Source organism: Carettochelys insculpta, chromosome 5, assembly GCF_033958435.1.
Source record: "Carettochelys insculpta isolate YL-2023 chromosome 5, ASM3395843v1, whole genome shotgun sequence".
Classification (NCBI taxonomy): domain Eukaryota; kingdom Metazoa; phylum Chordata; order Testudines; family Carettochelyidae; genus Carettochelys; species Carettochelys insculpta.
The window spans coordinates 107,407,623-107,422,684 of NC_134141.1; the positions used below are offsets into that span (position 1 = coordinate 107,407,623).

General features: G+C 45.4%; 1 protein-coding gene across 2 annotated transcripts in view; it reads left to right on the forward strand.

Moving 5' to 3' along the window:
• Positions 1-4,227: 4,227 nt before the first annotated feature.
• Positions 4,228-15,062, forward strand: part of MTMR12 (myotubularin related protein 12) — a 65,836-nt gene continuing 55,001 nt past the window's right edge. Inside the window, exon 1 of one of the 2 annotated variants that reach the window (XM_074995704.1) lies at positions 4,228-4,455. In XM_074995704.1, the coding sequence (XP_074851805.1) occupies positions 4,228-4,455 (228 nt within the window). The remainder of the gene's footprint in view (positions 4,456-15,062) is intronic. The other variant, XM_074995705.1, reaches the window with a different exon arrangement.

The window sequence follows — 15,062 nt, forward strand, 5'->3', positions numbered from 1 at the left end:
CAGAGCAGGACAAGAACCACTTGACATTCAAATCAAGAGACGGAAGTGGGGATGGCTAGACCACACTCTCAGAAAACCGTCATCCAGCACAGTTCATCAAGCTTTCAAATGGAACCCTCAAGACAAATGCAAAAGAGAAAAATCTTGGACGATGTGGAGAAGATCTACTGAGTTTGAAAGACTTTTATACTCCTGGGGTCAGTTAGAAGTTTTGTCCTAAGACAGAGTGAAGAGGAGGAGACTTCTAGATGACCTAGGCTCCACGTGGAGTACAAGGGTTTGAGTCAGTAAGTCAAGCCACTGGGGCCTGATTGGCTGCATCCCATGCTGCTTCTCTAGCTAGCCTGGAGGACTCTTTCTAGAGCCCTTTTCTGGGGCAGGGTAAAGGAGAGTCAAAAGACCTCCAGCAAGGGAGCTTCAGGGCGTACTCCAGCCTATCAAAGCTCCACCCCTTCACAGCAGGTCTCCCATTCCCCCCACCATGCCAAGGGCTTTACTCTCCTTCAGTCCTCACAACATCATGGTCTGCATTCTCCCTATGATGCCAGGGGCTCTGCGTCTCTCCTCTCACACCTGTATCTTCCTTTCCTGTTTCCCCTAGTTTGGAAGTGGGAGTTGGACAGACCATAACAGGGGTCAGCAACTTGCAGCTCCAGAGCCGCATGTGGCTCTTTAAGGAGTCACTTGCGGCTCTGGGCGCTGCCGCTGCTGACTCCTCTTGTGGCTCCTTGCCCTGCCGTCACTGAAATAATGGAACTATTGGAACTTAATAATGTAAATAATGGAATTTAATTGGTTTAACGGCTGGCAGGGTGGCGGGAGGGATCTGGCCATTAAACTAATTAAATGTAATTCCATTATTTCAGTGGCAGCACAGCAGGGATGTGCCTTGACACACTGCAGGTGGGGGAAGTGCAGGAGAGGTTGGGGAAGGAGCAGCTGAGTCTGCCCCTGTTGGAGCCACGCAGCCTCCTGAGGAGGTAACAGCTGCTGAGGAGCAGCAGCAGTGCATGCAGATGGAGGAGCTTGTCAGCTGAGGTGGGTTAATCCTGTGGATGGAGGGGTGGGTTTGGGGCTGAGAGGAGTTAAGCCTGGGGATGGGGGGCAGGTTTGTGGGAGGGGGGTAAAGCTTGGGGATGGGGGGTGGATTTGGGGGCTGACGCAGGTAAAGCCTGGAGATGGGGGGAAGGTTTGGGGGCCAAGGACGGTAGATCCTGGGTATGTATGGGCATGGAGGGTTGATGCAAACATTTATCCTTCTTGCTTATGAGCCTATACCCCGGTGTAGCATTTTCCTTGCCTTCATTTGCTCTCCAACCCAGGGGAGCAAACTTTCTAATTGGTACAAATCATTGTGTGTGCACTGTTCTTAAAATGGGTGTGACAAAAAGTATGGTTTGACATTATTAAGGACTGTCTCGTATTCACATGCATTGGAGCTATTGAAGTAATGATTTTGTAACTAAATGTGAAAGAAATGGCTCTTCTTGCTATTTTGGTTGAAGATGTCTGGGCATACCCTCTCTCCCTACCACAGCAGGCTCGGAGGAGCAGAACCTGAAGAAGGAAGGAAGTCTTCTGTCTCCTCTCCCTTATCGCCCTCATGACTTTCAGTACAGAAAGCAATTATTTCTGTTCCATCATTCAGGGTGTTAAAATAAACACTGTTGAGAGGATGAGCAGTGTTATTGTTGTGTTGCAATGTGTCAATGAGTGTAATCAAAAGGTGACCTGAGCCCATATATCCCCCATATTTCCCCTTAAAATATTCCAATTTTCCCCAAAGTCCAAAAGGTTCTGTTCACCGATGCCAAGAACATTCCCTGAAATGCTGGAATTGATCAGCTGCAGGGTTTGAAGGTTACCAAACATATAGACATAAAGAGAAACAGCACCTGGCAAATTTAGCCAACAAATTTTGAGATTTGCCAGTGGCTTAACTTCTCTTCAAAGTTAGCTAGAAAAAATGAAAATATCTGAGTCCTGCTACGAATGCAGCCAGAGCATCTGCCAGATACAGTGGTAGGAACAGGAAGAAACGGCTGCCTGAAACCATTCTTCTTTTGAGCAGTACTTGGAGAACTTGGTAACAGAGGACATGCAAAGTGCAGGGGTGGCAGAGTCTAATTTGTGTCCTTAACTAGACCTGATGCAGGACAGATTCAGAATGACTGACCTCACATTTGTTAAAACAGGGATCTCAAACTCCATTTACCTTAGGACTAAGTTGGGCACCCCCCTCTGACAGAAGATGTCTGTGTGCTCATCCCCTTACATGTCCCCTGGCCCTGCCTGCCACCCCAGGTGGTTAAAACCCCCCTGGGAGCCACCTGCAGCACAGTGAAGCTAGAAAGGGGGAGAGATATGGCTGAGCTTGGGAGAAGGCAGCAAACTGGAGCAGAGGCTTCTGCATCACCGTTTCCCCATGTCTCCCTCCATTGTGGTGAGTACACAGGGGCCAATCTCCTGCTGCTGCCCCTCACCAGGCCCTGCAGATAATCCTGAAAGCCAAGTCCCTCTGAGAAGAGGGTGAAGCAGGGGTGGGAAGAGGTGGAGCTGGGGCAGGGCTTGGGGGAAAGGTACAGATGCACCCCCGGGCGGCAGGGGCTCAGGTGTTAACAGGCATTCAGGAGCTAGATTGGAACTGCTTGGGCGGCTGATGACCTGTGCACAGAGCCATCCCATCCATAGGATAAGGAGGGATGGCTGTCCCACGGATAGGAGGGGGAACATTATCTGGGGCAGGGCACAGGTTGTGGGGTCAAGCAGCAGCAAAGGGTCACCTCCCCTCACTCTGCCCCCCGCACTCACCATGCAGCACAAGTGGCAGCAGCTTGCTGTGCTCCACTGAGCTGCTTCGCAGTGGCGGGAGGCGGCCTCCACTCCCAGCCACCCAAGGGGAAGTCGGGCTCAGTGGGCTGGGAGAGCGCAGCAGAGCTGAGCAGGCTGCTGCTTGGGCCATCTAGTGAGTGTGGGGAGCAGGCCAAGGGGAGGTGACCCCCTGCTTCTGCTACCTATGCCCACATCCTGCTCCGGGTAACCCCAGCCAGGTTAGTAAGGGAGGGAGTTCAGGATGAGGGTGGGGCGAAGCAAGGGCAAGGCCTGCAGTGTGTGTGTGTGTGTCTGTGGGGAGGCATTGCCTGGGACCCTCTGCCTGGGTCTGGGAGTTTGAATCCCGTGTTAAAGAATTGATTTGGATTGCTACTAAGAGAAGTGTTGGAAGAGCTTAATTGCTGTGAACTTGCTGTGCTCTTCTGCATGTATCTGGTGGAAAAACAGGGGGTGCTGGCCAAGCTCAAGTGAGCCTAGGAGGCTACAACTGAAGTGTGAACTTCAATTCTTGCGCTAGACTTGCGCTAGAACCAGGGAAGCCTGAACACTGATGCTGCAATTTGCTAGCACGAGCCCCATACCAGGGCTTTTGTCATAGTTTATCAGAGCCAGGTAGGGGGACCCCTCCTCTGCCTCCCCAGCGGATTTGCAGTGGGGGCGTTTTGTTTCATGTTACAAACCAACTCTACGACTCTCCCTTCCTCCTCCAAGCCTGGCGCACCGCTCGCTAGGGGGGCACGCTGCAGACAAGGGATAAGAGAAGGACAGCTCAGCGGTTTGAGCATTGGCCGGCTAAACCCGGGGTTGTGAGCTCCCTGTAGGGGGCCATTTAGGGATCTGGGGCAAAGAGATTATTAAAAAAAAAATCTGTCCTGCATGGTGCTGGGTCCTGCCGCGAGGACAGGGGACGGGAGTGGGTGACCTCTGAGGGTCCCTCCCAGCTCTGTGAGCGACGATAGGGATGTAACCTCGGCTCCGCAAGGGAGAGCTCAGGGAGGGGCACCCCAAACAACGACCGTGAGTCACAGCCACAAAGCCACCCACGGGGCGGGCCCGCCGGGCTCGCTCGCCCGCAGGAGCGGCGCCACTAGTTCAGAACAGGGAGACAGGCAGCACCAGCGGCCAATCAGCGGAGGGCCCAAGAAAGCTCCCCTGATTTGTCGCTCGTAGCCCGGGGCACTCGGGGTCCATTGAAGACGACGCTAGGACCCAGCGGAGACTTTCGGCCTTTCACGTTAGCCAATCCGAGCAGGGCACTTGGGTGTGAAGGCGGGGCTCTATTTGATTGACAAGCAGCAGGGCCCAACGGAGCAGTGGGACGCCGGGATTCCGTTTCCAAGAAAGGGCCGGCGCCGAGGGCGGGTGGGGTGATGTCCGGCTGGGGCGGGAGCCGCCATGGGCGGGGTTAACTACGTGACCCAGAAGCGGGCGGCACTACCGCTGGAGGAGACTGACGAGGAGTCTTGGGAGGAGCTGGGGTCGCTGCCGCTGTGCCCGCTGTCCGGCGCAGCCGCTAGGAGCTGGGGCGGGCGGGAAGCGCCCGGAGCCATGTTGGGGAAGGGAGCCGGCGGCAGCGGGGCTAAGCCCGCCAAGCCGTCTTTCGTGTCCTACGTCAGCCCGGAGGTGAGGGAGGGGCGGGCAGGCTGGGGACTAGCGGGTCGGGTGCGGCTCCGAATCCCGGCGGGGCGGGGCGGGGCTGGGCTGGGCTGGTGGCGTGGGGTGGGAGCAGGAGGGGGCCGGGGCCGGGAGCGTGGCGGTTGCTGCTACAGATTCCCAGCTCCGTCTCGCGCCTCGAGCCCGGGAGGTCCGAGAGTGCGCGGCTGCAATCAGAGCGTGGCTGCTCTTAACCCGGCTGGGAAGCTCCGAGCAGGCGCACCCATGACGGGTCCAGGCGCTGCGCTGAGGGTCTTGGGGCAGCGCGGTGCACAGTGTTGAAGCTGCGAGGAGCGCCTCGTGTCGGCTGGGGGGCTGGGAGGGGCGCTTCTCTACTGTGGTGACAGGTGCCTTAGCTGCACCCACAGGGGTGGGCAGGCAGACGTAGGGTCTTAGAACCCATCCGAACTTTGCCCAGCTCTGCAAAACAGGCCTGGCAGGCCATAGTCCGGCCGCGGCCCTCCCATCGCCGGGACCGGAGTGTAGAAAGGCACAGCAGCAACCCAATTGCGCAGTCATTATGTTAGGTACTGTACCTTCGGCACGTCTTCTGTAACCAAACGAAATAGGGACATTGTGGCGTGGGTAATGACCCTGTTCTTCTGGTTCAAGCCAAACCTGCGGCAGGCGTTAACGTTGATAGATACTTGAACTTGAACTTGAACTTGCAGCTCACACTGTACTGGTTATTCTTGTTTTTTCAGTTTTGGTCAGCTCCACTATTAATTGTATGTTTAAGATAAAGTTTGAAATAGGCAGTTGTTGGCATTCCAAAGACCTAAATTATAGGTCATGTAAACTTATCATCAGCTGTGGGAGTTGACCAGACATTTACAGCTCATGGAGAACTGTGGTTTAATGCACAAACCTGGTTCCTTCAAGATAACTTTTTTTCTGGAGACCAAGGGGAAGCATTTTACAGGAATTAATGCAGCTAGGTAAAATAATCTGTACGAAAATGTATGTAGTCTTCACTGTTTAATACTTGAATATGTTCATTCAAACTTTATAAGATAAACTTTTAAATTTTACTGAAGTGTAGTTGATGGGGTTATACAAACCAAATGTGATGGTCAAGGTGAGCATATACAATCAACTTGTAAAATGGTGCATTTCCATTATTTGCTATTCTGTTCTTGTATAGCTTTTAATCTTCTCTTTTGCTGCTCTGTATTGAACACACTTTTTCTTTGAGGCTGTCCCCAGTAAGTGTTGTCTGTCTTCTGAGCAGTTACTTTGTTTAAAACTGTATGTGTGCAAATGATCCATATGTTTTATTTCAGTGCACTTTACCCTTCTCCAGCCACACTGAATTTGACCTGTTTGGGTTTGGCTTGATTGCCCAACTTTATTGTTTTACATATGATTAACCTAAATAGTATTCACAAAAGCATATTTGGTTAACTCACTGGTTGTTCCAATTCAGTACAATTAATGTATTATCACTGGTCCTAGCACAGACCATTGTGGTATACTGCTAGTTAACCTTTCTTGTTTATACTGAAAATTAGCATCCCTTGCTTTTCAGTTTTCTCCCTAATCAGTGTCTAAATCATGCCACAATTTTGGCCCTTTTTTTTAAGGTCAGAGATTCCTGGCTTCCTTACTTGCCTCTTCAAAAGACAAATAACTTAGTTGTATGTACTGTCTTGTCAATTCAAAGCCTAGTTAATCTCCACATATGTTTTCTTGATCTGTTTTACAGTGTACCTGTATTTTGTCAACTAATATGACAGATTTAGAAGTAAAATGGAGTAGTCTGGTGTTTTAAGAGGCACAACATGTAGTTAACTTCACCAGTTACCCGTGTGTGTGTGTGTGTGTGTGTGTGTTAGCAGCTCAATCATTTCTTTTGTTAGCTACTTGTTAAATTACTGTTGTTCAGTTCTAATGACTTACTACAATTTGTTTGACAGTTCTTGTAGGATGTATGTACTTTATTGTTGTCTTTCCTTTGGAGGATTTATATGAATAATATACTTCTGAGGTCACCTGGACCAGTGTTTCTGAGCCTTTTTGATACCAGAGACTGGCTTGCTGCCTTCTTAAACTGTGTCAGGGACTGGATTGGGTGTTGGGACTGGCTGTTAAGAAACAGTTGAGCTATACCTGGAGTTAAACTTCATGACTTACTGTTGTTGTTCTAGGTGTTTGTCTGTGGTAGTGTCAAGGATATGCACGGTGTTTTTCAAATGTACATTCTCACCTGAAGATTTAATTCAGGTACAGATAGGAGTTTCATGACAAACTTGCATGACAAAGCAGTATGGTGGTTTTTCACTATCTGTGTGGAAGGATAGCTGATGAGAAGGGTGAAAATAGAAGTTGGGGGGAGCGGGGAAATGAGCAGTGAGGGAAGTTATAGAAGTTGTTTAAATGCTACAGTCAAAGCCTAATTATTCATTCCAGTTTCTTTATATCACTTCACTAGTGTAAAAGCTGTGCAAACCAGGTGATTTTTGTCCAGCTGGGAATTGTCCATTCATAAAGATAATCCTTAGGTGGTATATAGCTGTTGTGCTGCTTGACAACCACCTTCCTTGTAGCTTGCAGCCTGAGAAGAGGAGAAAGATTAGGGAAAATATGTACTCTGATTTTATTTCTGACTGCTGTAAGAACGGTTTTAGACTGTGCTGCTTTGTATTGTTTACAGCAGTTCTGATATGAAGAATACAGCAGCCAAAGTGGTGGCACAAAGCTGACTTTGACCAAGCCCTCACTTTGCACCCACAAATGGTCTAATCTTGTTTAATACCAGGTGAATACGGTGATTTTTTTTTCTTTAAAAAATGTGATGTTTAAACTAATTTTAGGTTTCTCTTATTAGGTTAGAATGTCAAAATATAAGGGATTGGGGGTGGAAATAGTCTTCGTGTTACTCTACATCTGAGGATTTTCATGGTCCTGTTTTATTCCTGTTGCCATTTGTTAAAATAGATGAGAGAAACTGCTGCTGCTATTCTGAGAATCTCTGGAAAAGATGAGCTTTGAGTCTGACTAAATATAGTCCATCATCCTTTGTAAGATGGGAGCAAAAGTTGATCAGGGGTCTGTTAATGTCAACAATCTAAGGTCTGGCATTTGATATTTCCTTCCTGATCAGAATTGTCTAACTCTCCGGAAGCATGACTGAATATAGGTATGCAAAATTTCAGTGTCTTGACACCTCTGACCTTAAAATAGTCATATTTGCTTATTGAAATTATAATAAAGAACAGAATTATCAGACATGTTGACGAAACTGGTTTGTTTAGAGAATAAATGTGGCTTTTTTGTAAAAGGTAATCCTTGCTAATCAATCTATTAGAATTCTTTGCAGGTGTGAGGGGTCAGCAGAAATGTGGTAGTTCAGTGGATATAGTGTATGTAGCCTTCAAAAAATCTTTCACAAAATCCCTCAAAGGCTTCTTATTGAAAGTAAGCAGTCATGCAATAAAAGGAAAGTGTTTGTGGGTCAGTAAGTGTTTAAAAAGCAGAAAACCAAGCATAGGATAAGTGGTTTTCAAAATGGAGAGAGAAATAGTGGAACCCTGTATGGATCCATACTAGGACAAATACTGTTCAACATGATTATAAAGAATCGGGAAGAAGAGGTGAACGGTGAGGTGGCAGAATTTGCTGATGATACAAATTTACTCAAGATAATTGAGTACAGAGGACTGAAGAGTTAGAATGGATCTCATGACACTGGGTTACTGTGCAACAAACTGGCAGATGAAATTCAGTTTTGATAAATGGAATGTAGTCCACATTGGGAAAACATCCCAACCCTCCATACAGAATGATGGACTCTAATTTCAATTTGTAATTGAAAAGGATTTGGAGCCATTATGACTAGTTCTCTGAAGACATCCATTCAGTGCATTATAGTAACAGAGAGGAAGCTGTGCTAGTCTATACACTATCAAAACAAAAAGCAGTTAAGGAGCACTTTAAAGACTAGCAAAATAGTTTATTAGGTGAGCTTTCGTGGGACAGACCCACTTCTTCCGACCATAGCCGTCCCCGAACAGACTCAATATTTAAGGCACAGAGAACCAAAAACAGTAAGCAAGGAGGACAAATCAGAAAAAGATAATCAAGGTGAGCAAATCAGAGAGTGGAGGGGTGGGGGGGAAGGTCAAGAATTAGATTGAGCCAAGTATGCAGACGAGCCCCTATAGTGACTCAGAAAGTTCCCATCACGATTTAAACCATGTGTTAATGTGCCGAATTTGAATATAAAAGCTAGCTCAGCTGCTTCTCTTTCCAGAACGGTGCGATGATAATTCTTCAGTAACACACATACCTTGAGGTCATTGACAGAATGCCCCATTCCATTAAAATGTTGACTAACTGGTTTGTGGATCTGGAGTGTTTTGATGTCTGTTTTGTGCCCATTAACCCTTTGTCTAAGGGAGTTTAGAAGTCTGTCCAATATACAAAGCATCTGGGCATTGTTGGCACATGATGGCATATATGATGTTAGTAGAGGAGCATGAGAAAGTGCCCGTGATTCTGTGAGTAACCTGGTTAGGTCCAGTGATGGTATTTCCAGAGAAGATATGTGGACAAAGCTGGCAGCGGGCTTTGTTGCAGGGAAGGGTTCCAAGACTGGTATTCCTGGGCTATAGACTGTGGCTGTTAGTGAGGATCCTCATGAGGTTGGGAGGTTGTCTGTAGGAGAGAACAGGCATGTCACCCAGGGCCTTCTGGAGTGTGGCATCCTGATTAAGGATAGGTTGTAGGTCTTTCATAATTCGTTGCAGTGGTCTGAGTTGGGGGCTGTAGGTGATGACCAGTGGTGTTCTGTTCTTGGCTTTTTTGGGCCGATCTTGGAGTAGCTGGTCTCTGGGTATTTGTCTGGCCCTGTTGATTTGTTTTTTTACTTCTCGTGGTGGGTAATTCAGGTTTATGAATATTTGGTAAAGTTCTTGTAGTTTTTGGTCTCTGCCAGTTGGATCAGAGCAAATGCGATTGTACCTAAGAGCTTGACTGTAAACAATGGATCTAGTCACGTGTGCAGGATGGAAACTAGAAGGGTGTAGATAAGTATAGCGATCAGTAGGTTTCTGCTACAGTGTGGTACTGATCAGGCTGTCCTTGATTAGTACTGTAGTGTCCAGGAGATGTATCTCTTGCATATTGTAATCAAGGCATAAGTTGATGGTGGGGTGTAGATTGTTAAAGTCTCTGTGGAATTCTTCTAGAGCCTCTGTACTGTGGGTCCAAATCATGATTATAGTGTCAGTCAGAAAAGCAACCAGAATGTTAGGATCCGTTAGGAAAGGAGTAGACAATAAGACAGACTATATCAGAGTGCCTCTATATAAATCAAGGGCAGGCAAACATTTTGGCCTCGGGAGTTTCAAAAATTGTATGGAGAGCTGGGTAGGCAAGGCTGGGGAGAGGTAATGCCACCTGAACAGCCAGGTGTGGCGTGCCCCCTGACTGCACCCCAGAACCTCCCTCTCCCATCCTTCACCTCTGTCCATCCTCTTGACTTCTGTCCTGGGATTCCCACCCTCTGTCCAGCCCCCACAGCTGCCCACCCTCTGACTACACCTCCCAGAGCACTGGGGCTGGCAGCATGGTGAATGCACTGGACAGGTACTGTGGGCGCTGAGACTGTGGGGGAGAGGAGGCAGAAGAGGAGGGACTGGGGGCTGGTTGCCTGTGTTCACGCTTCTGCCCAGGAGTTGAGCTGTCTTCTCCTGGCAAAGCTGTCCTAACCATGTTCTCCAGCAGGAACTTGGGTCCAGACTGAAGTGTCCGATGGCCCAGATGTAGCCTGAGGGCTATAGTTTACACTCCTCTGATACAAATCCATGGTATTGTATGCGTGTACCTTGAATACTGCATATAGTTCTGGCCACCATATGAGGATAAATATTAAAATTGGAAAAGGAACAGAGAGGCAATAAAATGTCTAGGAGTATGGAATAGCTTCCATGTGAGGAGAGATTAAAAAGCAGTGGACTTTTCATCTTACCAAACAGAAAACTAAGAGGGTATGTGATATTCTGAAAATTTTGGCTGACGTGGGAAAAGTGAACATGAGAAATTTCTTATTTGCTCCTTTGTTACAGAAGAACCAAGGACCACTCAATAAAATTAGTAAGCATAGGGACACAGAGGGAAGTACTGTCCTGCTTCACACAACATACTGTCAACACGTCACTTCTTAGCAGAGAAAGCCATGAAGGCTGCTAATATAACAGGGTACAATAAGAACTATAATGAAAAATAGATCCATCAATGAATGTCCAGCATAGTCAGGGGTACAACCCTATGCTGTGAGTGTTTCTAACCTCTGTTTTCCAGAACCTGGGAATGGGCAATAGAATGGATCATTCAGTGATTTCCTGTTCTGTTCATTCCTCCTTAAACTTCTCCTATTGGCTGCTGGTGTAAGACAAGACACCGGCCTATATGGACCACTGGTTTGACCCAGTAGGGCTGTTCTTATGTATGTTCTTATTGTAAGTCTAGATTCATTTGAAGCTGTTTTTTCCTGGACAGATTTTTCACATCTATACAGTAAAACCTCAGTTACAAACCTATTTGTCAACCACATGCCTCATTTGGAACCAGAAGTCTGCAATCAGGCAGCAGAGGCATCCCCCTCCCAGTCAAAACAAAAAAAATAAATAAATGCAGTACAGTGCTTGATAAATGCAAACTACTAAAAAACCAAAAGAAACGTTCATGAGTAAAACCTACTTCATTGAGGGGTGTGTGTAAGAAACAGCTAATGAATGAATTAAGCTGGACATGTTTCATAGCAAAATCACATGCTCTAAGCTAAAGAGTGGCTTTTTCTTTATTTGGCAACTATTAAAACGTGTTGCAGGCAATGGAATATACTTTTTACAGTAAATTTGGCTTTACTTTTTGTGAACTAGGATGGTAAGTTATGTTTATACACACAAACAGTTACATCGCTTGACTTAAATTCAGATTTCTTTTACATTTTTATGGTAGAAAATAGTGAGTGATTCATTCATTGCTTGTTTTAACTTTTGCACTTGTGATTTGTCAGCATCTAGTTGGATGTAAATATAAGTTCACTTTGAGATTCACAAACTGCATTTTAATTAAATATACTAGGAAAACTTGTTACAACTTAACCAAACATTATTTGGATTTAAAACTAAAATCATAAAACACAGAACTTTGTCTGTAGTATAGTGAATTGAACTTATTTTGGTCACTATGTCCAAGATGTTTTGAACCACTAAATCTCACCCTCACACCTAGTTGTCGTTCAGAGGCTGGAAGGGCAAACAAACATTCCTGCTTTTTACCACTGAGTCAGTTTCTTAACCTTGAATTAGTCACGGAACTGAATAAATGAAAAAAGAAATATTCTCACTGCACCTGGGGAAGAGGCTGTGGCTATCAAGCACTGATTTCAGTATTTGAATAAAATTTGTTTAGCTGGTAACTTGCATCAGTTCAGTAGTTTGTTTTTTCTTTAAATCTTAAAAATGGAACAGTGTATGTTTTCTTTTATGTAATCATTGTGATAGGTTATGGTGCATCTAGGCCTTCATATAGCCTGTCCATTTACAGTTTAATTTTTGATAGAGATAATGAATTCATCCTCCTGAGCAGTATTGGGAAGGAAAGGAATCCTAATTTTCATCTACAGGAGAAGGTCTGTGTCCCTTATAGAATACTGATGAAGGCTGGAATATAGCAGGTGGGCTACATTCTAGATATTATGGCCTTGTCTTCTAAACTTCTTAGTCCGCTTTGGGACTTCACTGTAAGGTTGAATTTCATATGTTTGTCAGATCCCAGCACAGCAAGTCCACAATCCTTATTCTTCATGGTGCTCTTAGGCAGTTTGTATTTGTTTGGGTACATCTTTTTTACTGGGAAAATCAGCCCTAACACAGTCAATCCTCCTGAGTTCAATTTAGCACCCCTAGTGGGGGCACACTAAATTGAATTTACAAGGCACCCCGTCAACCATGGTACTCCTTCCCTGCCTCTTAGAAGTAAGGGAAGTCAATGGATGTGCAGGCTCCCATCAATCTCAATGGCAAAGGCATGGAAGCCCAACTTGAGGTGTGTTGACTTTAACATAGCTGCAATTGCGTACGTTAATTTGACCTTCCCATGTAGTGTAGATCTGCCCTTTGTGATCAGATGTCTACAGTAATGTCTCATGTAAGATCTCAAAAGCAGTCTGTTGCTGTTCTTGCAGGATAGGATAAGGGTGAAAAACATGGTCTGGAACACTTACGATGTGCACTGGCTTTGGAGGTTGCAGGAGAGGGTAAATAGTTGAGAATGGATCATGGGTTAGAAACAGAAGACTGCAAGTTGAGCTAATGTGACTGGAGAGAATAGCTGAGGAAGCAAAAAGGTCTAAATAATGATGTTAATGCAGGGACAGAAGAGGATAAAGAGGAGGAACAGGCCAGAAAAACCACACAGGGAAATTGACACCATAATCTGACAGGATAATGAAGAGTGGAGTGAACTGGAGAGAGAGGTAGGACAAAAGCAATAAAGGCAGAATACATGTTTTATGAATGAAAATGTTATGTAACATCAAACAGTAAACTTTTTTCAACTGCCAATTTTTGCTAACTGCTGTCAAGCCGAGTTTTGTGTTCTTGAAATGGTCTTCAAAACTTAAATGTGAATAATAAAATCAATAAGCTTCAGCATCTTTTTTTAAATGTCATTTCTTTAGGCAATACAAAAGTATTTTTGTAATTATTACTTAATGAAAAGTGTGGTGGACTATGAAAGGAATGCAATTGAAGTTCCGTTCAACCCTCCATTGATAGATGCACACATTGAATGGAACTGGAAGGGACCTCAGGAGGACATCAAGTCCATTCCCCCGCCCTTTTGGCAGGACCAAGCACCCTCCCTGACTTGTTTTTTTTTTTTTTTTCAAATCTATTTGCCCCAGGCCCCTAAATGGCCTCCTCAAGGATTGAGCTCCCAACCCTGGGTTTAGTGGGCCATGTGCTCAAACCACTGAGTTATTCCTCCTGCCCCCCCACCCCCCATAGAAGAGAATCTGAAATTCAGAGCAAGTCTGGTCTTAGTGCAATTTTTGTAAATTTTTTTTTTTTTTTTTTTTACAGCCAAGACCTAGTTTTCACAAGCTCTGAAGTATTTTGCATTTTCACAGTAGTGGTAATCTACCAGCCATCTTTACTGCTGGGTTGGAGTGTGTGTAGTTCACAATGTGTGTGAGAGCACTTCCTGTATTGCTAAGCAACAGTATGGAAAGTCATGGAAATATTAGATAATGCTCAAGTCTGGTAAGTTGTATTTAGTAAACATTGGTTGAAGAATGTCAGTAGACTCTAGCACCTCTCTCCACCTATGTTATTTGTAACTATGTATAAATCTATTACTGACTTATAATTTAGTACTAGATAGAATAGCTCTTCAGATGAAGCTATGAAGATTTTGGGCTTGCTTGGTTCAGTTTCATTAAAATGATCTATACTTTACTATCCTCTGCTACTTCCTCAACTTTGCCAGTCTGCTGTGCTCCAGGCAGATTGCCACCCTCAGCGCTGGCTATTTATGCGCCAATCATCGAATTGTCCTGATTCAGGGGCAGGCTTCAGAAAAATGGCCCTTTGTTTTTAATGGTGGGGGAGTGAGGGCAGTGCACTCTGGGATTATGACATCAGACACCCACAACCACTTGCAGTGCATTTTTTCCCCATAACACACTGGCAAAAAAACCCAAAATGCAACAGGCCTACTGGAACTGTGGCATAGGTGCCCACAATACACTGCTGCAACAGCTGAACTTAAGCAATGTGGGGACATGCTAAATCGACTTAGTGAGCAGGTGTGGACGCTCAGCTTTGACTTTATAAAATCTATTGTTACAAAGTCAGCTTTCATGCATTCAACTTTATTTCTAAGTGTAGACATACTCAGTGTTTTTCCTGATTCACATCTATCTGAACATGACTCTCTCCATTCTCTAAATCCTCATTTTCAATGGATCCTTTCCAAATAAATATTTCTTCACAAGAAAAATACTGCTATACCTGAGGATGTTCCTGACTAATCATTGATCCACTTTGTCTTACTCGTGCATCTGATGAAGCAGGTCTTTGCCCAAGAAAGCTCATACTCCATAATATCTGTTAGTCTGTAAGGTGCTACAAGACTTGCTATTATTTTTGAAGCTACAGACTAGCTCGGCTACCTCTCTGATACTTGTTGCATAACATTTTGGAGGAAGGATTTTAAGTTACTTGAAAATACTCAGACATGCTTTCTGACATGCCCATGTTACCCTCCAGTCCATTCTTTTGTGCCCTGTGTCTTGAATCCCCTTAACCAGCCCTCATCCCTAGACAGAATTCCTTGCATCCCCTTTCTCTTTGAGGCTAAGGTGTGAGGGTGGCAGGAAGTGGGAGGGGGAGAGCTTCCTGGGGTTCACCCAAGCTGCTCCAGGTGAAGAGGAAGTCCCATTTGCCCCTTTCCCTTAGCATCTGGCCAAGTGTAGAATTCCAGTTCCTCAGTTATGATAAGAAGCTGTGTACCTATGTTGGTGGTCCTAGTTCTTACCATTTAGGAAGAAGTCTTGGATGAACAAA